The sequence below is a fragment of the Nannobrachium achirus genome, assembly GCF_963921795.1.
Source record: "Nannobrachium achirus genome assembly, chromosome: 5".
Lineage (NCBI taxonomy): Eukaryota > Metazoa > Chordata > Actinopteri > Myctophiformes > Myctophidae > Nannobrachium > Nannobrachium achirus.
Window position 1 is genome coordinate 39,360,227 of NC_137814.1, and position 25,179 is coordinate 39,385,405.

The following is a 25,179-nucleotide window of genomic DNA, read 5'->3' on the forward strand; positions in this document are numbered from 1 at the left end:
AGTGCGGCCCTAAAAAAGTGCCGATGCATCATCATCCACCGGGTTAAGGTTCCTCCCAGTTCCTCCGCTGTCTGAAAGCAAGCTACATTTATCTGGCCACTGTGGGCCATGGACACAACCTTTAACGCTTGCATAATTGTATTAATACCAAGCTAGTAAACGTAGGGCTGTTGTTAAAAGAAACAGTGGCCAGTTTGGTAAGTATTTTCCCCGCTTCAGCTTTTTTTTCCTCCCAGGGACGCTGACTGAAGTGTCAGGTTTTTTAAGGAAACTACCAAGTGTTAGCCGCCTGCTAGGCTAACGCTAGCGTGAAAGCAACGAAATGACAGATGAAAGCTGTCATGTCACAACGTCTCATAGGGAACATTTATTTGTAAACGTAACGTCTCACACATTTACTTTGAAAGTGCTTAGTGTTATCAGTATGCTTTGAATTCAAAGAGAAACGTTGTAAATGTACTGTGCCGGTGTTTTTGTGACAGGCTAAAGGTGCAATGGGAGAACAAAGATTTGTTGTGAGCTAGCTGACTTAACATTAACCATTTACCACACATAGATGCCACTTGCTCCCCACCCACATTGCTGTTTTGTTTCATAAGGTTGGAAAAGTCCGTTTAGTTCTGCCATAAATGTGCACTAAACGGACGGGACGGGTCATATTCGAGCATCTTTTTATGTAGATAAGATGTCAACGCAGACCTAAAAACAAATGTCATGAAATTAAATGGAAACATGAAATAGGAGACGTTCCAGTTACATTCCTAGGAAAGCTTAAGATAGTCAGTCCAGTGTTTCTCAAACTTCTACATTTCAAGGGTTCCCTTTAACTCTTGACAGATGGAACCAAATGGGCCCATTAGGGTCCATTTCGTTCCATTTACAGACTTGTATGGGTCAATTTAGACCCCCATAAAGGAATCCCTGGAATCCACTTCTTTGAGAACCACCGAGAGTCAATAGGACAGTGATACTTCCTGTTTAGATGACGATCTGGGGTAGATATTCACCACCATAAGTTCACACTTAACCTTAGTGGACTGGTGCTTGATAATATATGGCTTTCTTTGCACAGCCTCTTTGTCTGATGCTGATTATTAAAATGATTAAATCCTTTTCCTCTGTAGTGTCACAATGAGTGTTTATTTACGTACACAAGCTCAAAGTTTGTGGTGGTCTACTGCACCACCACACCAGACAGGCTGATAATTAATGTTTACTATACTCAACAACATATAAAGAGGCTATGGTGAAAAGGTAGCCTACAGCAACAATCCCATGATCAAGTTGGCTTATATTGAAGCACTGCTTCTGTTGGGTGTAGTCTGCATAGGTTTGTTCTGCTTTCACTTCTATCTTATGAACTTGTGGTAAGTAGGTTACTGTAACTTGTCCACATGGCCCCCTTTCCACTGCAAGGTGGACCTGTACCTCTTTTTGTTTCCATTGCACACGGCCCGGTTTCAGACGAGGTTCCTGGAACCTTTTTTCGGTCCTGCTCCTGAGGTAGAACTAAACTTGAGTTCTGGGAACCTATGGGCGCGGCCAGGTGACTGCTGCTCTTTTTAGGGACCTTCCCAGTTAGTTCTGGTTATATGGAAACCTAAGCAGAACTTTGTCCTGGAACTTCACAGGTTCTTGAAAGTTTTTGGTTCTGGAAAGTTCTGGTTCGGCCCTACAGTGGAAATGGGGCTATAGTCATGTTTTGGTATGTCGATTGACTTCACTGAAGAACTTTGCACTACTCAGGTTGAACATTTTTTTTATATTTTGAATCTAGAGTTGCAAACTCAAACATTTACAGACGATATACATCCAAACAGAAAAGTCCCATCTGATTGTTTTAAACAACATTAAAATCACCAAATTTGCAGCTGTATGGAAAGCTTGAACTTGAACCTCTTTCTATCTGCAAAGACTTTATTTTATTATGTTTTGTTTTTATTTTCATAAAAATACACCTTAGACATGTTATGAGTTACATTATGTCAATAGATTTTGTGCAGGTGATAATATTGTTACATTTTGGAGTAAGGAAGCGCTTGTTGGAAATTACTCAATGGTCCTGACCTGCATACAACCTGTTTCTAGATGACAGGAGGCAGCAGGACGCTTCGTTATTGAAATGAGCGCTGCCAACCTCCTCAGTTGTGACTGCTTATAGACCCAGAAGAATTTTAGGGAACTCTGACTTGTTGTACAGTAGATCTCTACAGTTTTGATCCATGATTTATTTTTTAATTTGACTTAATTTATTCATTTTTTGTAGGTTGCAGAAGCTGGTGAGGCGCGGTGACCAGTGAATGCATAGAGTCAAGAAGGTCAAGCTCAGTGATAATACAGAAGGTATTTGGAAAAGGTAGAGTATGAAACAGTATTGTCAAACACCTTTTGATGCTCTTGCACCTTAGTATGGTCATGCACTTGTAGCTTATTATACGCTGTCTATATTTGAAATGAGTCGCCATGTATACGCTATGCACATGCTGCATTTAGGCCTAGAATTATTTAATGCTTTAGCTATTGAAAAATAGCAGATATACAAGCTCTCAGCGCGGCACTCGGTGCCGCGCTGTGAGCTTGTAGATCTGCTATTTTTGGAAAGTTGTGAAAATGTTTGCAAATCTTTGAACATATGAATTTTTAAAGCGAACGTTTGTAACTTTTTGCTTCTGGGGGGTCCCTGGAACTAAATATTTTGAGATGGGGGTCCGTGGCCAAATAAATATCATTTTGTGGGTCCTTCACATGAAAAAGTTTGAGAACCACTGACATAGTAGTCTCTCAAGAACCGACTAACTGAGCTCCAGTTAAGTGAAAAGGACCTTTTCTTTGACGATGGCTAGCCAGATTGCTGACGTAGAAACATAGGTTTTTCAAAAAAACAGAAGGATTCAAAAGACACTTATAGAATCGGGTCAAAATTCAAATTTTCACGATTTTTCAAAAATAGCAGATCTACAAGCTCGCAGCGCGGCACTCGGTGCCACGCTGTGAGCTTGTATATCTGCTATTTTTCAATAGTCAAAGCATAAAATAATGATACGCAATAATGTGTTCCCGTTCTAAATGGGTTAAAGGAACTCTTCTCCTCTCCTTCCAGCTGTGTGGCGGTAAGCATGACGGCTGTGGACGGCCTTTCGGACAGCACAGAGGTGGTGGAGATGGAGGACGTGCCCTCCCAGTTCTATGTGGAGAAACACTCGTGGGACGGCATCCGCGACATCATCCACTCTAGCAGGAAGTACTCGGGCATGATCGCCAACAAGGCGCCGCACGACTTCCAGTTTGTGAAGAAGATTCAAAAGCAGGGGACCCACTCCCATCGCTTGTATTATCTCGGTGAGTCACACAATAAACTGTTCTTCTGACACAAAGGGCTTTATACTAGGGAGTTCATTGATTATATACAGTATTATATACACAATCTTGTCAGGTTTTAAACACAGGGTTGTTTCTTGCAGCCAGTGACGTTTTCTCTTGCTGTGCAAAATACCCAGACTGTTAATGAAGTTACTAGGGATGGTCCGATCAGGTTTTTTGGAACCGATCACCGAGCACCGATCACAAAAGTTTGATCACCCGATACCGATCAATCACCGATCCGATCAAGTTATTATTTATATATTATTTATATTTTCTAAATGTTAATGTTTTAACTTTAATTAATTAATTCACTCATGAATTAATTTATATATTTGCCTTATAGTTATTTACCAGCATTACTATGTATTTATTATCATAGCAGTAACTAATTATTCCTTCAGCACTGTGGAAATCAATACCCCAAAATGGCCTCAAGTGGGCATACTGAACGTCTGGTTGATCGGATGCACCGATCGGATCGGATCGGTGAATTTACCTTTTGATCTAAACCACCGATTATCGCCGATCACGCTTTGATCGGCCCGATCCGATCCATTGCCGATTGATCGGTAACATCTCTAGAAGTTACACTTGAGAGACTATCTTGAATTATATTCCCACTGAGAAGTTGAATCATTAACATATCGTCTTTCACCTCCTACTTGTATTTTTGAGAATAAGTTTGTCTTGAGTCAATATTGTGCATCCCTCATTCCTCCACCTACTTCATTTAAGTCATATTTGTTGCTCAGGGAAAATGAATGACAAAATGTTAAAAATCCCTCCTCTCTTAGCTAGCAAAAGCCTTGGAGTAGTTGATCAGAATGTAGAATGGATAATCTCTGAACATATGTGTTAAGTACTGGGAGCTGGTGGTAGGTGTTGCGCTCTACCTCAGCAATCCATATCCCAGGGGTCTAGCGCAGTGAAACAGGGATAGACTCCCGCGTTCTCGGTTGATACCGACAATAAGCCCCTCCTACCTACAGTACCAGGCTGACATTCTCCTCTTTTTTCTTTCCTAAACATGCCCAGGAATGCCTTATGGAAGCAGAGAGAACTCATTGCTCTTCTCTGAAATACCTAAGAAGATTCGTAAAGAGGCTCTGCTAGTGTTGTCATGGAAACAGATGCTGGACCACTTCCAGGTGAACATCCGTTGGCGTTCTGTGCTTTTTAAGCTGTTGCTAAACTAAAGTTTGACGCCTATGGGCCACTGCAAGGCCTCTGGAACCTTTGCTCTCATGCAGTATACAGTATGTATTTTGCTGTCTCATTGACATTTCAAGGCAAGTTTATTTGTACAGCAGATTTCAACATTAAAGTCATTAAGACAGTGTACAAGATAGACATTTACAAGGACATTTGAATTCAATTTAAATTGTCATTAAGAGAAAAGAATAATAAGACAAAACATTTGAGAATAAGATTACAATGCAGCACAAGATAAAGAGAAGAATTGAGATTTGCAGCAGAAGTTTGTTACATAAAAACTGAGTGCTGCTTCTCCTTGTTTAGTTTTGATTAAGGGGACAGAAAACAGATCTTTCCCAGATGATCTGAGAGCTCTGGATTTATGAACAGTAGTATTTTTAAGTATATTATTTGTAACGGACAGGAAGCCAGTTTAAATATCTGAGAATTGAAGTGACGAGCTACCCAAAGTGAAGCCGTAGTATTGTTAGCTGGCACTGAAGACCACATTTTTAATTAGAATTCTAAAACACAATTATATACTTTCCCTGTGACCTATTAAGGGTCATGAACGTATGGCAATGGCATTAATGATTTTTATTGCTCTGCAACAAATAAATATTTGCTTGATCAAATTTGAATTCTCAATCAATCCTGCTCTGACTTAATAAAACATCACCTGGTGCTTGTCAGGCAACGCCACTTCAGGGAGCCTACTCCCGAGAAGAGGAGCTGTTGAGGGAGCGGAAGCGTCTTGGAGCATTTGGGATCACCTCATACGACTACCACAGCCAGACGGGCCTATTCCTGTTTCAGGCTAGCAACAGCCTCTTCTACTGTCAGGACGGACCAGGAGGCCCCAACCCCAACGGCTACATCGTGAGTAACACTTCTCATTCATTGGCACAACAGCAGTTGTTGTGCCTATGCTCCGTCATATGGTGGTGCTGCACACTGATAATAGAACATCTACAAGCTCGCAACTGCAGCACATCATGCAACAAAGTATAGCAGTCAACCATGCTTGCCTAGGGATTTAGTCCAAGCAGCTCATTTGTTAACAGTTTTGTCTACTTAAATTACCCCCTTACTCATTGTATTTGAGACGTTTTTGACAGGAATTGATCATTATTATTGAATGAAATAAATATATCTTTGGCAATTTGTGTGTGTGTGTGTGTGTGTGTGTGTGTGTGTGTGTGTGTGTGTGTGTGTGTGTGTGTGTGTGTGTGTGTGTGTGTGTGTGTGTGTGTGTGTGTGTGTGTGTGTGTGTGTGTGTGTGTGTGTGTGTGTGTGTGTGTGTGTGTGTGTGTGTGTGTGTGTTTGTGTTTTAACAGACTACACCCGTGAAGCCTGTGGAGGTGAAAACGCAGTGCTCAGGAACCCGCATGGACCCCAAGATTTCCCCTGGGGACCCTGATTTCATAGCCTTCATCAACAATAATGACCTCTGGATGTCCAACATAAAGACTGGCGAGGAGAGGAGGCTCACCTTCTGCCACAAAGGTCTGAAGACTCCCTGTGTAGTTTTATTCTCCAGCGCCGGTGATATACCGTGATGAAGTGGTGAAGGATTCCACATAATTGTTGGGTTGATGCTGTTGTATCGAGATGTAATGGAAGTTCTTTAATCTCAAGGACCCCAGAGTTACAGATGCAAGGGTCCATTTGGAACTACATTAGAGAGGCAGCCGCTCTTTCTCCTCGTCCCCGTCCGGACGAGGCGACAGACGGTGGACGAGTGTTGTGCGCATGCGCCGACACATGTTGACTCGAATATTTAGCTCCCTGGATGGGAAGCGAACCCCGGCCGTAGTGATCATAGCCATGCTGCCCTACCGACAGAGCGATTTTCGTGATTTTAGGGCAAAATCTGTAGGAGCAGTGTCCAAAAATGTGTTTTTAAAAATCGGCCTGGAGGTGGCGCTATATGGGAGAGATTCATGTTGATGGGATGAGTGTAGACATACTGTGTACCGATTTGCGTGATTTTAGGGCAAAAATTGTAGGAGCAGTGTCCAAAAATGTGTTTTGCAAGAATCGGCCTCATGGTGGCGCTAGAAGAGGGCCATGTGAGAAATGAGGGGTGGGGTCTCCGCGCCGGCAAGGCGGACGAATAGGTACCGGCCCCGGCTGTCCCGGTCACTCCTAGCCGGAGTTACGGCATTTTATGTGAGCTGCAGTGTAGGGGGTCCTCCACTGGGGCCACCACTTTTGCATCCGTTGTGGAGCACCAGGAGTGGGTGGTCCCCGGGAATTCCCCGTGAGCAGCCCCGTTGGGGTGGTCATTTGGTCAGTTTAGCACATTTGGTCATTTTTTACATCTGGGGGTCCCCCAGGGACCTGGGCTATACCTAACCCTAACCCAAACCCTAACCTCAGTAACTGCGTGAGACGCAGTGGGGGTGAGAATGTCTTCCCGTCCGTCTTCCCATCCGCTCGTCTTCCTCACAGCCCATCCTCACTCGCCAGCTCCCGCTCACTCGCCAGCTCCCGCTCACTCGCCAGCTCCCGCTCACACATCAGCGCTCACACATCAGCTCCTGCCGCTCACACATCATCTCCGTCCGTGTCCGCTTTGTCGTCCGGGACGAGGACGACACGAGTGAGCAGCTCTTACTCCTCCATTAATGAGTTCCAAATGGACCCCACTTTGAGAACCATTGTTATAGGACCATACCAGTGACTTAACATGGATGTAATAAAACACTTTTTTTCTCCTCACCCTGTGTTTATCTCTGCTTTGCCTAACGTTACTCACCCAGGTCTGGACAGTGTGAAGGAGGACCCGAAATCTGCAGGTGTAGCTACGTTTGTCATCCAGGAGGAGTTTGACCGATTCACTGGCTACTGGTGGAGCCCGTCTGCAGTAGAAGGTCAGCACATATGAATAGATAAATGAAAAAGGACATACTGTAATGCCTGTAGTGTTGGTCTTGACACATGTTGGTGGACCACATCATGGGTAAGATGTTTGCTGATCATGATGCCTTATAAAAATATAGAGATTTAGATTTTAAACCTTTGTCAAGATATTGGAAGCTTATGGGTTCAATGAGTCAAAATAGATAAACCCATATTTGTGAAGCAACCACAGACTAGATATAGATGGATATTAAATATAGATTATGGTCATTTCAATCAATTCTGTTTTTTTCTTTTGTCAGACCCAGATGGAGGGAAGACGATGTATCTATTGTATGAAGAGGTTGATGAGACGGGGGTGGAGATTATTCATGTTCCATCTCCGGCATTGGAGGAGCGCAAGGCAGATGCATATAGATATCCTCGTACTGGTGTGTTGCACAAGTTAACTACCTCTCCTATAGAAAGTTGTTCCTCTTGGACATTTAGAATAATCGCTATTCTTTTTTTCCTTATTATTCTTTCTCTTTTTTCTTTATTATTCTTATTATTTAACCTACATTAAAATCCATCTGCTTGCCATGTCTTCTTAAATTAAAAGCACTTAAACACCTTTTGTGGTTTGCACCAGGCATTTATCACACTTTCGCAACACAAGACAAAAAAGTCAGAGAAGGCGGATGAACTGGCACCTACATTTTTCAATCAACATTTAAGACTATTGGGACTACTACTATAAAGAGAATTAGAGATGAACATACTGTATATCTAGGAATTCAGATTACACTATCTTTGACTATCCTAAGAAATTGCTCACATTTCCGCACATAATGCTCAGCCAAAGATCTTTGACCCAGTCTTGTTGTTAACTCTTTTGCAGGTAGTAAAAATCCACAGACAACCCTTAAATTGGCAGAAATCAAGACAGACCCTCAAGGAAGAGTAAGATTATTTTGCCTTGCTTGTCTCTCTTTCTTTTCCAGACCTTTTCCAGACCACTTATAAATGATTATTCAACACGTGTGTACTGTATGTGTGTTTACAGATTTTGAGCACGCAAGATAAAGAGCTTGTTGTCCCCTTCCCCTCCCTGTTTCCTGGAACGGAATACATCGCCAGGGCAGGATGGACGAGTGATGGCAAATAGTGAGTTCTACTGTAGCATAAGTATTGAAAATTATTAAAGATTTTCAGTAGGATTGCAAATTTGCAATTTAGATTTCTAAACAGGACTGTCAGGCCACGTTTAGTCAACAACAGTCTGTAGGGAAAACGGCGTTGCATGAAACGCTGTAGTGTGCATGCCATGTGGCTAGGTGGCGGTGACGCACTGCCAGACGTCTATGTAGTAGTTAGTGCGAGGCATGTCCGTTCTTCTTACTATCACAGCAGTTGTTTACATACTGTATCTCACCAACGCAGCTTGCAGGCTGCCGGCTTTGCAGCGTGAGCCGACATGAGCCATGACATCACACTTTTCGCGGATTCCCTGTAACTTATCTGCTTATGTGGAGGCGCGAGCCAGAGCGTCTTCAAAGATTTCCACTCCGGAAGGCGGTTTCACTTTGTTGCGGATTCAACCCCCGAAAACACTGTTGTCGTCCAAACAGACGGCATATCTGACATTTTATTAGAAACCGTCATGGTGTAAACAGCGCCTTACTGTTTTGCAAAGTGGACCTTACCACAGCCATAACAACGCTGAATGCTGAAAAGTTTAGAATATTTTAACATTCTGTGTGTGTGTGTGTGTAGTGGCTGGGCGGTACTACTGGACCGATGCCAGCGGAGACTGCAGCTGGTGCTGCTGCCCCCCGCCATGTTCATACCTGTGACGGACGACCCCGCCCAGAGGCAGGAGGACCTGGAGGCACTGCCTGGCACACAGCCATACATCATCTATGAGGAGACCACAGACGTCTGGATCAATGTGAGATGCCAGGGCTCAGTGGGGAAAGGGAATGTGGTGAAAGTCATTTGACCCATTTAGAACGGGTACACATTATTGTGTATTATTATTTTATGCTTTAACTATTGAAAAATAGCAGATATACAAGCTCACAGCGCGGCACCGAGTGCCGCGCTGCGAGCTTGTGGATCTGCTATTTTTGAAAAATCGTGAAAATTAGAATTTTGACCCGATTCTATGAGTGTCTTTTGAATCCTTCTAAGATTTTTTGAAAACCCCTATGTTTCTATGTCAGCAACCTGGCCAGCCATCGTCAAAGAAAAGGTCCTTTTCACTTAACTGGAGCTCAGTTGGTCTGTTCATGAGAGACTACTGTGTCAGTGGTTCTCAAACTTTATCATGTGAAGGACCCCCAAAATGATATTTATATGGCCATGGACCCCCATCTCAAAATATTTAGTTCCAGGGACCACCCAGAAGCAAAATTTGAGTTACAAACGTTCGCTTTGAAAATACATAATATTCAAAGGTTTGCACACATTTTCACGACTTTTTCAAAAATAGCAGATCTACAAGCTCGCAGCGCGTATATCTGCTATTTTTCACTGGTTAAAGCATTCAATAATGCATTACGACACATTTCTTTTAATGTTTGAATAGGTTTTAAACATCGTCTTTATATCCACGTGGTCTTATTGGCAATTGATGACTTGATGTCATGTTTTGACTGTTACGCTCCTTCCCTCCCACAGGTTCATGATATTTTCTATCCATTCGTTCAAACGACGGAAGACGAGTTAACGTTCATTTGGGTGAACGAGTCGAAAACAAACTTCACGCACCTGTATAAAGTCACGTCTCTATTACAACCTGGCAGCTACAACTGGGCAGAGGACTACCAACACGAGGAGGGTAAGACAATCGGACAGAAACCTTGTTTGTTCAAAACCATTACTTTTGAGGAAATGTAAAAAAGAATCTGTGTTCCGATGGATGTATTTTCATTGGTTAAAAATACTTATAAAACCTACAGACAGACTTAAACTACTTTCAACCTGGCGTCCCTATTTTGGCCATGTCATTATAGGCAACATTCTAAAATTGCTGATCTACAGTTCAAGCTCACAACCAGTTGCATTGTGACACATTGTGAGCTCGTAAATGTGTTCCAAAAAGATTGAAAACATTTGCACAACACTGTCTGTTATACAACACAGTAAATATTGGGTTTCTGCCTGATGGCAACAACATTGGCTTTGTCTTGTAGCATGCTCATTCTGTGGTTTCTGCCTTGTTCAGGAGACTTTAAATGTGCAATCAAGGAGGAAATGGCGCTGACCAGCGGGGACTGGGAGGTCCTGGCCAGGCACGGATCAAAGGTTAGATTCCGTATCATCATCAAAGAATAGTTTATATTTTTTTCCTTTCACCCGTCTCAGAATCTCTTTTGTTACCCTTTTCCACCCGAAAGTGAAGATAAGTAATATAAGTAATATAGTCTTGGCTCATCATTACCTTCATGACCTCTCACCTCTCTGTCTCCTTTGTCAGATCTGGGTGAACGAGGCGACTAGGCTGGTGTATTTCCAAGCCACCAAGGATACTCCCCTGGAGCACCATCTGTACGTGGTCAGCTATGAATCCCCTGGGGAAGTGGTCAGACTCACCAAGCCTGGCTTCTCTCACAGCTGCTCTGTTAGTCAGGTACAGCCAGCCAGCCACCTGCTTTCCCACTCATAACCCTTTTAACCCATTTAGGCCTAGAAATGATTGAATGCTTTAACCACTGAAAAATAGCAGATATACAAGGGTGCCGCGCTGCGAGCTTGTAGATCTGCTATTTTTGAAAAAGTCGTGAAAATGTGTGCAAATCTTCGAATATATGTATTTTCAAAGCGAACGTTTGTAACTCAAATTTTGCTTCTGGGTGGTCCCTGGAACTAGATATTTTGAAATGGGGGTCCGTGGCCAAATAAATATCATTTTGGGGGTCCTTCACATGAAAAGGTTTGAGAACCACTGACACAGTAGTCTCTCAAGAACAGACTAACTGAGCTCCAGTTAAGTGAAAAGGACCTTTTCTTTGACGATGGCTGGCCAGATTGCTGACATAGAAACATAGGGTTTTTTCCAAAAATCGTAGAAGGATTCAAAAGACACTTATAGAATCGGGTCAAAATTCTAATTTTCACGATTTTTCAAAAATAAAAAGCTCGCAGCGCGGCACTCGGTGCCGCGCTGTGAGCTTGTATATCTGCTATTTTTCAATAGTTAAAGCATAAAATAATGATACACAAAATGTGTACCCGTTCTGAATGGGTTAACGTTCAGTTATTCACATTTGATGAGCTTAGTACCCTTAGATGAGTAATATTGATTATTCATGTCTGCATGCCTGATTGCCCGTCAACATTACAATCCATGTAGCTCATAGGTGTGTGACTGTTACACATTTTTGACTCTCAGAATCTTCCGAAAACCTCATTCAAGAATCATGATAAAACATGGGTTTATTTGTCACTTACTTACACAGGTCCAAGAAGCAAAATCATTGTGGAACTTGCTCCGCAGAGACTGTACTTCCACAACAATAACATATATATTAGAGTAACTATGGTAATATAAAAAATAAAAGTAATAATATTGGATTGGATTGAAGTACATTTAAAATACAGGTAAAACGGCAGTATGATAAACCTCTTAAGACCGGTACGATATCTTTTAGCAGTTAATTAGTACCACCTCAACACCCTTTTCTGACCAGTACAGAGAGATCTGATCTGACCACAGTACCCTGGAACTATGCAGTGCTATAATCGTTATAATTGTTTTGGCTGTACAGTATTTTAATTCTAAGTTCTAACGCGCACCGTGCCGTAGTGTTATGGTGCCATGCATGCCTGCTTGTGAAAAATGACTGGCCACACGCCATGGTACCCTTGCTATGATCAAAACACCACTGTGCATCACTCGATATTTGAAAGCCCCGACATGACGGCTTGCGTTAGGAGCCTCTCACGTGGCCCGTCAAGAGACCCAGTATTGACCCTGTGTTCAGCTCTCCCTGTCATGCTGGGTCCCCATCTGGCCTTGGCAGGGGGAGCAGACGGATGTGCGGTGGGTTGACAAAACTGTTACACTCTGTTATGTCAAGGGCTGCACGATGACGAGGAACCAAATTAGTCATTCACCGGTCCAGTTGTTAGGGTTTGTGTCAGCCATAGAAAGGTGTTTCTGCCATAGGTAAGAGTTTATCACTGCATACTGTACATGTGTATTATATATATATATATTTTTTAATAAAACTTTATTAAACAATTTTGTTTTCACAAATACATACTTTTTTTTTTTTTTTTTTTTTTAATGTACAAGAAGAATCTCATAATAGACAAAACTAGTTCCTCATATATTTCATACGAAACATTCAGTAAACGAAGAAACCATGTAATAGGGTAACTAACCAATGGAGACAGCGCTTCTTATGCATCTGTGTATTCTGAGAAAAAGACAGACTATTCAGTAACTACACTTTGTTTTTACTTGCAGACAATTGGATAAGTATCAAACTATTAATGCTATTAAACTATTAAAAAATAAGGTATGGATCCTGTGGTGTGGCATAAGCTAGTGGTGTAATGTACAGTAGTCCTAGTACTTCTGTCACCACTAGCCAATGCTCAAATTCAACTTCACCTGTCACATCACAAGTTTACAGGTGCAAAAGAGTTAACCCACAAACAAACACCTGACCTAGTACAGAACCTGTACTAGGTACTTTGACTTAATCCTTTTCTTTTATTTCCAGTTGCTTTTTTTGTTCATTTTCTGGCTCCCTATGTTAAACAGCCACATATTGTCCTCATTTCCTCTGCCAAAATAAAATAGCACTTGAGTAAATGAATTGATGTACTGCATTTTAAAGTAATGCACATGCCATTTCTTTTAACCACATGAACGCTAGCATCCATGTCCTAATAGGTGAAAATGGCAAATCTACTGTACAAGCTCACAACGTGTTGCATAAATGAGTTGGTAGATTGGTTGTTTTCAGTGAAGGCGTTTGGTGTAGATTCTACACCAAATACCAAGTACAGACCCCTGGGCCGGTCAACAATGCACTGTATATAGAGTTGAGGTGGTTAATCGCTGCATTATTTTTGTCTCTCTGTCCTCTCTCACTCCACACAGAACTTTGACATGTTCATCAGCCACTACAGTAACGTAAGCACATGTCCATGTGTCCATCTGTACAAGCTGACTGGCCCCAATGATGACCCGCTGCACCTGGTGCCTGAGTTCTGCGCTAGCATGATGGAATCGCCAAGTAAGGAAACAAATACATGTGTCTATATACAGGGTTCCCACGGTCAAGAAATTCCTGGAAGGGGGCGCCCGCTGGCCTGGTGGTCAAGGCGCATACCACATACTAGGCTATGATGCCTGCTGGCGTCGGCGGTTCGATTCCCGATCCGGACGACCTTTGCCACATGTCATTCCCCATCTCTCTCCCCATTTCCTGTCGGTCTACTGTCCTATCAATAAAGGCATAAAAAGCCCAAAAACAAATCTTAAAAAAAAAAAAAAAAAATCCTGGAAATATTTCGAAATTAGAAAAATATTTTTCCAGTACTGGAAAAGTTTTGGAATTTGGAATAGGGTCCTGGAAGGTCATGGAGAATATAGCTATGCATTGTCTTTGGTTATTGATTTTGTTAATACCTCTGAAATGACAAATTAAACATTGGCCAAATTGTCAAATATTAGAGGCAGAAATTGTGAAAATAGCAGATCTACATGCTCACAACGCCTCGCAACGCGAGGCGTTGTGAGCATGTATATCGGCTATTTTCACAATAAAACTGTTATACAAAATTCCTCTACTCTCACGGCCTGAAAAGGTTGAGAACCACTGGCATACATGTCTTTAGGCATTGCGCATAGGAGTAAGTGACTCTTTATTGAGATGAATTATTGTTATATAGTCCTGGAAATCGGATTAAATATTCTGGAATTTTTTTGGAAAAGTTTTGGAAATTAATTGGTAAAGATGAGTGGGAACCCTGTATAAACAACATGCGCTAATGGTAGTGTTTTTGACACACAAATCCTTGATCAGATGGCGGAAGTTGAGCAGACCGAGAGGTTATCAAAGAGTTGCCTGCCTCCCAGCGAAGATGCTTTATGAGTTAGAAGATGAAAATCTATGAAAATGCCACCAGACAAGTAGAGTGTGGCGAAGGTTATACATTCATATACACTGGACTTGCACATCTAAAAAAAAGTGGTCAATTATAGCAAAGAGGAGTTTTTTTCCCCCCTAGTTCAAGTTTATTTGATCATCTTCACAATATCAATACAATCATACATCAGCAAAATCTTACATCAACAAAAGCAGACAGTTACGCTGTTGAGGAAGGTTCAGGAGTGTGGACAAATGTGAAGGTTGTCCACCTATCTGCGAGGTTATTTCTGGAACAATCAATTGAGTCAATAAGTGCAGGGGAAAGTTGAGCTTGAGCTTTGATTAGATCAAGGACGGTCAGTCAGATCCAGACTGGCGTCCTCCAGACAGTCCGGTTTGCAATCAGCGACATTACATACCTCTCCACCATGTGCTGCACATCTCTGTGGTTCAGAGATGACTGGGACTGTTGACCGCTCATTCTGCTCACACTCTGAACAGTTTGTGAACACTGTAAATGGTTATTTGTACTTAGTTGTAGCCCTTGCAGATCTGCTATTTTAAGTCTGCAACACGGCCAGTCAAGTACAATAATAATCACCCATAATGTCATCATTTGTGGTTCATGACTGTGTCTTCTTTAATTGTGATGGCAGAGGAATGAGAGAAAGATGTGTTAGGAAAAAGGCAGATTTGATTGAAACCTCAATTTAATCATGCAGTCAATGTCCACTGTTACATGTTGAGTCTCATTGAATTACCACTTCCAAGATGTATAAAATATTGAACGTATTACAAGGGTGATGTACACGGGTGTGTACATTTCTTTGCACAGTAGAAGTCGCCTAGTTCCCTGGATTGTGCCGTGTTCTTTACAGGACCAAATATTCATGTGTCTTTCAGCCTGCCCAGGAGATTACTACCCGCCAGAGATCTTTGACTTCCCAGGAAAGTCGGGGTTCCAGCTGTATGGGATGGTGTACAAGCCTCACAAACTGCTGCCTGGCAGGAAACACCCCACTGTCCTGTTTGTGTATGGCGGCCCACAGGTAGTCTTACCACCCAACCCCTCTTTGGTAGCATCATTACTGTTTATGGAGCTGCAGATGCTAGATTTAATGTTTGTTTGTGTGTGTGTGTGTATGTGCAGGTCCAGCTGGTGAATAACTCCTTCAAGGGGATGAAGTATCTGCGTCTGAACACGCTGGCCGCGCTGGGCTACGCTGTGGTGGTCATCGATGGGAGGGGATCCTGTCAGAGAGGCTTGGAGTTTGAAGGGGCACTGAAAAACAAAATGGTGAAGAACAACAACTTCTAACAATATTATAATAGTATTACGGCAATAACAATAGTGATGTTTAACTAAACCACACCGTAACAGAATACATGGTACATTTGTAATGACATCACTATTATTCATGCTATAATTACAAAAGTACCACAATGACCTTTGTCAATGATTTGGTATTGTATGTAACAAAGTGGATTTCTGATTTACACATGTCTTTTGGCTTAATGGCTGACGTGTATCCATGGGTCCTGCTTCATGTCCTGCTGTGTATTTGGTGGTCCAGGGCCAGGTGGAGATTGAGGACCAGGTGGAAGGGCTGCAGTACGTTGCAGAGAAGTTCAACTTTGTGGACCTGAGTCGCGTGGCCATCCACGGGTGGTCCTACGGCGGCTTCCTGTCGCTCATGGGCCTCATCCAGAGACCTAACATCTTCAAGGTGAGCAGTTTTCCTTTCTTTCTTTCCTACTATCCAGAGACTTGAAGATCTTTGTGAAGACATTGTTGTCTCAGATAAATCAATCTGGGAGTACAGTGTGTTGAAGTCACATTCAGATAGGACAAATTGTCCCAAATGGGACATTTGGCAGTAGGAAGATATAAACAAAAGAGATGATTAATCATATCTCACAGATTACACAGTAAATATAAGATTGCACGTATACATTCACGTGCATTTTAAACTCCATTGACAAACTGCTTCTTAGATTAGCGAAGGATATTTAAACATTTAAAATGAGAGAGTGGAGGCTGTTGGTCGAACACTCTGCAAGCCTGTTTGTTGCACTGACACATTATCTGATTTGAACGGATGGTCTCTTCTCTACTTAGATAGACCTGTATTTATCCTGCAGGGGAAATTTAAATACCAGAGGCAGTTTGATTCCCGCTGGGGGACGCTGTGGGCGTGTTCTCTCCTCCACGTCATCAGCGCCCACACCCTAGGTGGGGTTGGCGAAAGGGCCTTTCTGTGTGGAGTTTGCATGTTCTCCCCGTGTCCCCTAGGGTACAGTAGGTACCCTTACAAATACCTGCAGTAATCCTGGTCTCTATAATACCTCCCCCTGGCCAGCCGGGGCGCCTGATGGAGGGGAAAGGAACTGGTTGGAATAACGTGTTCCTTCCACGTGCTACGTCCAACCGGGAAAGCTCCCCCATGTCGGGTGATAAGAAGCGGCTTGCTCACTCCTCATGCACTGAAGGAAGCATGAGCTCAGTTCGGGGCTCTCCCCAGGTTGGCAGAGGGAAGGTAGCGCCCAGGATTACAGCCTAGGCAATTGGCACCGGGTGAAAAATGGGTTACAAAATCGTGGGGAATAAAAGGAAAAACACAAGGCATATGCCTAAAGAACAAAGTAGTAGTTACAGCTATGAGTAGCAGCAAGATAACTAAGAGATAATGATCTATCTATAAGTTGTCTGCTTGTTGTATAAACGGTGGTACATGTTCCTGAGTACGCCTGTACCGTAATGGGTATTTACAGTGAGTACTCTGGTGACAGATACAATGGGTATTAACCAGGTCAATCAACTTGCATTGATTACGATTTACATCGTTCCTGACTTGCGTGAGAACGATGCAATACTACTACTACGACTACTAATAATAATAATAATAATGGTCGAGTGACCAATATCAGCACACTCTGTTATCTCCATGACATGTCACTCTGTCCTACCAGAAACAAGTCATTCATGTTGACAGCTGGTTCCCACGGTCATGACATTCCTGGAAATATTTTGAAATTAGATTCGTTTTTTTCCAGTACTGGAAAAGTTTGGAATTGATCAAGTGTCCTGGAAGGTCCTGGAAAAATATTTGGCTATGCATTGTTTTTGGCTATTGATTTTGTTAATAATCATTTTCATTTTCTAAAACATGTATAACATCGCACAAGATAGGTAACATAAGCAGTTTGTTGCTGAACGGGTGTGATTGCAGCCTAAATTTATGTGACAAAAACAGATCTACAATCTCTTTCTATCACCATTCTATGCTTTATTTTTGCTACACTGCCTGTCTTTGGGCATTGCACATAGGAATAAGAGACTCACTCGGAATAAGAGACTCGTTATTGCACTGAATGGTTGTTATATAGGCCTGGAAATTGGGTTAAATATTCTGGAAAGGTTTTGGAAATTCATTGGTTAAAATGTGCGGGAATGTCTGGGTGACTGATCTTTAGTTTTAGTTGTATTTATTCACTCAATAAAAGCGGTACAAAGGTAATAGTATTAAAATACACAAATAAGGTGAGAAAGGAAATCCATATAGGGCTTATACAAGGTTCTCACCTAAAGGTTTCTCACCTAAAATATTAAACGAGTAGTAATTAAGTTAAACATAGTAATGAAACATGACAAACAAGTTCCTTTGTGCAATTGAATGTGTGGGTACATGTCTCTGTGCATGTGTGTGCGCGTGTCTGCACATGTGTGTACAGTATCTGTATGCAGAAGTAGGGCTACATTATATGGTATTAATGGCCATCAGCCCTTCAAGCTAGATGTCAAATGTAGTTGCCCCATACAACCACATGGTGTCAGTCTTGTCAATTATTGTCAACTACCCACTTTTAGTCTTGCTGCCTTTCCAGATGGATGCAGATTTTAGTTTTAGCTCCGATGTGTGTAGCATGTCGAGTTTCCAGAAAATATCAGCACTTTTGAACTAAAGCGTGAAGATTCTTTGGTGATTAAATACATTTTAATTTGTCCTGAAGTCCCACAGAAATTATCTGGACAATTTACATTTTAGCTGGAGCTATTAAGTAGGCTTAGTTACTAGAACAAATATTATTATACTATAAACATTTTCTTCTTAGAAATCACTTCTATTGTCAATAGTTTTTTATAATCTTTAGCATTTTATTTATTTTCGTGTATCATCTATCACCTTTCATTTCATTTAAAAATGTCTTAGCTGATCAGTTTCTAATCTTACTGGTTTGTGAAGCACTTTATAACTTTGCTTTGAAAAGTGCTATATAAAACAGGGGTTATCAACTGATAGGGTCCACCACCCTGACTAAGAATCAACCTCGGGGACCACTGTTGTGTTGGGTTAAGATTAGTGCTTTGGTAACACTTGCTATGCATCCCATGTCTATATGTCCCACTGTTACTTGTAACATAATTAGGCCTGCAAGTGTGTTTTAAATGTAAATGCATAAATAAAATACATTTTGTTAACTGTATTAAAATATGTTAAAATAATATTTCAAAAGTCCATCAAATGTAAGAAATTATTTGAATTAAAAGGCATGATGTGGGAGAAAGAGCTTGAAATTAATTAATGACTGTTAAGGGCTTGTGCAACAAATTATATCAAGCCGATATTTGAGCCAATAGCTAAAAGATCCCACGGTTTTATGCCATTATCTTACTTTATCCAACATTCCATTAAACTCATGTTAACATATATACTGATTAAATGGGCACAATTACTTATAATGCTGACTCAATCAGGCAATCCCCTTCTTGAGATTCTAACTCCCCTTTCTGTGGAATTTCTTGACCTCCGCCTTACCAAGTAACTGAAAACATGTACATGTCATTATAGCCAGGTCATGTAGTGCACTGCTCCGTGGATAATTACTATTATAATTATTTTCCTTTTCTCAACAATTTCTTTGTTTTGTTTTTGAACCACTTAAACTATATGTCTATTTTCGCCTATTATGACATGGCCAGAATAGTGTTCCATGTGGTTAACTGTATTCTATTTGACCTCTGTGCGTAGGTGGCCATTGCGGGAGCTCCAGTGACTGTGTGGATGGCCTATGATACAGGCTACACAGAGCGCTACATGGATGTGCCTGAGAACAACCAGCAGGGATATGAAGAGGGCTCTGTGGCACTGCACGTGGACAAGCTTCCCAGCGAGTCAGTACACACACACACACACACACACACACACACACACACACACACACACACACTAGGGCATTCACCAAATATTCGAATATTCGAATATCAAAGTCACTATTCGACATTGTTCACCGATGTCGAATATTCGCTTATATTATTTTATTGTTTTCTCTTTAAAAAATATATAGTTTATAAAACTTGGCTACTAGATAGGAAGTCATAAGAATGAATTGTCAATGCTCCTGGTGGATGAATTTGTTAATACCAGGGGTTCTCAAACCTTTTTAGGCCCTGACCCCCAAAATAAACATATTTGAACTGGGGACCCCCACCCTGACAAGCACTTGGAATTGTAGGTATTACATTTAATGTGACTCGGTTCCACAGATAAATATTGTGAAAATAGCATGTAGATCGGCTATTTTCACAATGTCCGCCTCTTGCTTACTTAATATTTAACAGTTTGGCCAGTCCTGTCGAATATTCGACTATTCGAATACTTTGAGGTTGAATAATTCGAATACTAAAAATCACTATTCATGAATGCCCTATTACACACACAATTACTGTACTTGAACAAGAATCTGGGCAGTGTAGGGGTTTCATGGGGTGATGTTTCTTCTTCTCACACTTCGATGTTTTAACATTTAGAAAACGTTCCATATATGTTTTGGCTCAGGTCTAATGACAACATATCCGCAGCGACTCATTCAGCTGAATTATAATTATGCAGGATATTCCCCATTTCTCTTGAAGAGCACATTACTAAAGCTATACCGAAGGCCATAGATGCTTGTCCTGAACAGCTGTGTAACACTTGGATTTCTCTTTGAAGTGAAATTCTAGAACCCTGTGGCCTTATTGATGATGAACTGGGGCAGTCCGGAGATTGACTTAATCATAACAGACGTAAAAAGTGGTTAGATTTTTACTTATAATTGAAATGTGAGTAGCATTTCTCATACCTGTGTTTCCTTATTTGAAGAACTGTCAATATGCCGAGTTGTCTTGGCTAACTAACCGTCCTTCAGTTCCACAAGTATAATAGAATTCTTCTTTATTTTCACACTTGAGATGAGTGACAAGCCTGATATTATTCTAGGCTCTGGGTGCTGTGCAGGTGGCATGCTGCAGCATGACTCTCAAGCCTGATTTATACTCGGCTACTCGCGCTCGCGGTATGTTCAGTGTCTCGCACCGAACATACCCGATCTACAAGCTCACAACGCATTGCAACGCAGCGCATTGTGAGGTTGTAGATAAGCTATTTTCAGTGCAAGACACGAACACGATGCACATTAATTATAAATCAGACCTTTAAGTTACACTACATTATGCACATCAAAACTGACTCATGCTCCCTACAGCTATAGTATTTGTCAAACTAAAGGGCCGTCTTCACCTTGAATGACAACTGTAGCAATATCTATGAAGATAATGATAATGATGAGTGCATCCACACTCCGCTGCAGACTCCAGTTGTGCCAGAGCCACAAATGGATATTGATGACCTGTTAACTGCTCTTGTGTTCTGCAGAGAAAGAAAAGAACACTAGAGGGGTAATGGGTTTATCAAATGTAGGTGTTTGCATTTAACACCATGATACTTCAGCAGTATTAGAAAAATAAATAAATTAAGTGGTGGTGTATATTATGTGTCAATTATCTTGGAGTCAAACTTTGCTGCCAGATTTCTCTCTCTCTGTCTGTCTCTCACTATCGTGAACAGCTTAGTAATTATTATATATTCTCGGTACAGTAGTTATTATAACATCACTTTATTATGGGTGTATCCCTCGTTTCAGGCCCAACCGTCTGCTGATCCTCCATGGCTTCCTAGATGAAAACGTGCACTTCTTCCACACCAACTTCTTAGTGTCACAGATAATCCGTGCTGGGAAGCCCTACCAGCTACAGGTTGGTCTCACCTGCTCTCTATGTGCCACTCTGTCAGCGTTGTTCATTTAACATCAGGGTGACCGGAGAATTTTGTTGTTTGGTACAAAGTTCTAATTTCGCTTTGACTGATTTCTGCATGACATTGGTCTGTGCAAGTCTGAATATAAGTTTAGTAGTGTAAAATATACAGCTGCATTATTATAAATTTATTTTTATTTTTCAAAAATAACGAAGTAGAGCATATGCTCACCATGTGACACCTTAGCTTCTATATGCTATTAGGGCTTAAGTAGCTCATCAGAGCAACAGTTTCACTCAATTATAGAAAATCTATTTGGATTTGACACTTTGTGATTATTCAGTGAATAAAAAAATAAACAATGGAATAATAAACAATAGAAGATAATTGATAGTTGCAGGCTGAAGTACAATTAAAGTGAACCAGAGTTGGAGGCTATTGCACTTACTGTTGTTACACACTGTACTGTCGAGACATAATAGATTAGAATGAATGTGATATCTATTTAGCATTCTGTACTGAATTATATTTAGTATAAGCTGTTGGTTATGTTTCTTTTGTTTGTAGAGATCCACATTTTATACACCAGTGGTCCTCAACCTTTCAGGCTGCGACCCCCAAAATAATCATATTTTCCCTGACGAGCACTAAAGTACCATGCATAGTAGTACATAACGACCGCAGGAATACACAAGAAACGGAGGGGGAGAGTCATTTAATCCGGTTGCTCCGTAGCTCCGTACATAATTGACTCTGTCCGTAACCTTACGGACAGCACTCAACCCGACGGATCAAAACCGATAAAGACGTACGTACGCTTGAACTACCCGTGGTGAACTTTTGTCAACCATGGCAGTAGTTAGGAAAATTACTTATGACAGCGGTTCTGAAACTGTGTCCCAACAAGAAATATAATTTAGCAAGAACGTGAAAAAAGGAACTTCATTGCAATCACTGAAGACTGGACTCCTCACAGTCACAGCCTGAAACGGCTTTATTGGCATGAGAAAACATACACAAACGCGCGCGCACACACACTCACACCGCCTGTCCTCCAACAGCAAGAGGGGTGCAGTGTGTTTTGTTATAATTACTCAGTCCGGGTGGTTAATCTCAATCTGTACCTCGGTCCCTCGCGGAGTTGCATTTACCACGATATGCCGACAGCAAACATCACGCCGGTCGTCGGGTCAAGAAGTTCTGTGGTTCTACATAGGCTATTTTGGCTAAAAAAAACACCTCCATGTGGTGCGCGGCCCAAAAAGGAGCAGAATTGGAGCGGAGAGCGGGTCGGCACATAAATAACGGAGAGAGCAACTATGCATGTCGACGCAATTAACGTACGTACTGCCTCACCCCCAAACGTACACAAAATCAACCATACGTAACTATAAATGGCCCTTAAGAGTTGAGGCATTACATTTTGTATAACACGTTCTATTGTGAAAAGATCTACATGCTCACAAGATCTATGCAGATCGGGTTAGATCTGCTATTTTCACAATGTCTTCCTCTAATATTTGACAATTTGGTTATTTTAGAGGTATTAAAAAGTCCTTAAATTGTCACTTTAGAAATGTGCATATACCCTCTATATATACACTTAAACTTTATGTTGGTTTGTTTACTGTTGAGTGAGAAAACAGTGAGTGAGAAAACAGTCCCGGGGGGGGGGGGGGGGGGGCATGGTGGGGGGGCACGGTGGCGCAGTGGTTAGCGCTTCGCCTCACAGCTAGAAGGTCCTGGGTTCGATTCCCGCCGGGGGACGCTGTGGGCAATGGCGGCGTGTTCCTCCTCCGCGTCATCAGCGCCCACACCCTAGGTGGGGTTGGCGATAGGGCCTTTCTGTGTGGAGTTTGCATGTTCTCTCCGTGTCTCCTAGGGTTGATACCCTCACTAAAACATGCAAGTAATCCTGGTCTCAATAATGCCTCCCCGTGGCCAGCGTTGGGCGCCTGATGGAGGGGAAAGGAACTGGTTGGAATAGCGTGTTCCTTCCACGCGCTACGTCCAAACCAGGGAAATCTCCACTGTCAGGTGAAAAGAAGCAACTTGGACTCCTCATGCATAGAAGGAAGCATGAGGTCAGTCCGTTGTCTCCCCAGGCGCGGCAGAGGGAGAGCAGAGCCCAGGATTACATAGGCAATTAGCACTGGGTGAAAAAATGGGTTACAAAATTGTGGGATAAAAATTTAAATAAAAAAAAAGAAAACAGTCCCGACCCACAGATTGAGAACCACTGTTATACACCACCATTTCATTCTTTCTTTTCTAGGTCTACCCCAACGAGCGGCACAGTATCCGCTGCCCAGAGTCTGGAGAGCACTACGAGATCATGCTGCTGCACTTTTTACAACAATATCTTTGAGGGGGAGGGGGGGAATCACCCCACTGTCATTCACCTACCCCTATGACAGACAGACCCCCACCCATTTCCTCCACCAGCCCTCTCCACCCTGTGTTCTCTACACCACCGTGTCACAGAGAGACTATCAGAGACGTTCTGTAGCCACACCCGACTCAACTCTCAACGGGACATCTCACTATCAAACTATTCTCCCTTTTCTCTCTCTCTCTCTCTTGCTCTGTTGTTACAGTCCTCTTGCTTTTTCTCTGTCTCTGCCATGCCGCTTCCTCTTGTGTGCAGACCACTGCGGTGGCTACAGTTTACCAGGGCCAGAGAGAAATTGCAATCTCACCTTGGAAAAATGAACAAACAGACCGACAAGTTGGCGTGTATGTAGAAACGTCCACAGTGCTGTGCCTCACAGACTAATCGCTTCACCCACGTCTTCATCTCTGGAATCATGATTGTTTTTGCCAAATGTTTTTGTGTGAGTGTGTTTTTTTCTTTTTTCTTTTTTTTTTCCTGCAGCACCGCCTTTTATTCCGTTGAGCCAGCACTAGGAGCAGTGACTGTGCTCAAATATGAATTTGCAGACATAAGTCAAAGGTTGATTATGTGTGCGAGTGTGTGTGTGTGTGTATGTGTGTGTGTGTGTGTGTGTGTGTGTATAGGTGCATTCAGTTTTCTGTCTGAAACATGCCTACACATTTGGCATTGCACAGAATTTACCATATTTACATGGCGGCCATTTTGTGTTTACTTCATATTATGGTTGGGACCTCCCTCCCTGGGTGGAACAGAATGTCCACCTTGTGAATATGATTAAATGCAATATCCATACAGTACATGCTGTGAGTGTCCACCTTGGAGGTTGTGTTAAGAAAGCCAGTATGCCCAGGCTCTCCTCGCATCAACAATTTTAAGTGTGTATTGTTTCAAATAAATATTTTTATGAATTTTTATTCTTTTTATGAGTGTCGATGGACGCCACTCATTGACACTTTTTGCGCCGTTATTCTGCCCCTCCACATTTACAACGCTCAAGATTTCTGCTTGCCTTCTTAAGACATACTTTAGGAATTATGATATTTGCCAAAGTACCTCTTGACTCTTGATCATGCTGGTATTTACTTTTTTACCGCAATAAAAAGACAACTGGAGGGTGAGCACTGGAGTCTTAAAACAGCTTTGTACCACCGGAATACAATTTGTACATGATAAATAAATGTATGATGAAGTCAAC

At 41.9% G+C, this 25,179-nt stretch overlaps 1 protein-coding gene across 2 annotated transcripts; it reads left to right on the forward strand.

The window, feature by feature from the left end:
- The first annotated feature begins 66 nt into the window (after positions 1 to 66).
- LOC308285485 (dipeptidyl peptidase 9-like) lies at positions 67 to 25,124 on the forward strand. Of its 2 annotated transcripts, none has more exons than XM_080726253.1 (21): positions 67 to 197; positions 2,267 to 2,356; positions 3,101 to 3,339; positions 4,399 to 4,511; positions 5,251 to 5,436; positions 5,895 to 6,063; positions 7,323 to 7,433; positions 7,725 to 7,853; positions 8,303 to 8,364; positions 8,468 to 8,568; positions 9,178 to 9,352; positions 10,084 to 10,243; positions 10,631 to 10,710; positions 10,883 to 11,035; positions 13,520 to 13,655; positions 15,417 to 15,562; positions 15,664 to 15,810; positions 16,088 to 16,240; positions 19,544 to 19,686; positions 21,477 to 21,588; positions 23,865 to 25,124. In XM_080726253.1, the coding sequence occupies exons 2-21, from the start codon at positions 2,301 to 2,303 to the stop codon at positions 23,955 to 23,957; spliced, it is 2,664 nt and encodes an 887-aa protein (XP_080582379.1). In that variant the 5' UTR covers positions 67 to 197; positions 2,267 to 2,300; the 3' UTR covers positions 23,958 to 25,124. The 2 variants fall into 2 exon arrangements, with proteins under 2 accessions (XP_080582379.1, XP_080582380.1); XM_080726254.1 differs by having other exon boundaries at positions 141 to 197; positions 2,267 to 2,343.
- The last annotated feature ends 55 nt before the right edge of the window (positions 25,125 to 25,179 follow it).

Coding starts and splice junctions, on each gene's coding strand:
- LOC308285485 (XM_080726253.1), top strand. CDS start 2,301: ATGCATAGAGTCAAGAAGGTCAAGCTCAGTGATAATACAGAAGGTATT. Junction 7,434..7,724: donor GAGCCCGTCTGCAGTAGAAG/GTCAGCACATAT, acceptor TTCTTTTGTCAG/ACCCAGATGGAGGGAAGACG. Junction 11,036..13,519: donor ACAGCTGCTCTGTTAGTCAG/GTACAGCCAGCC, acceptor CACTCCACACAG/AACTTTGACATGTTCATCAG.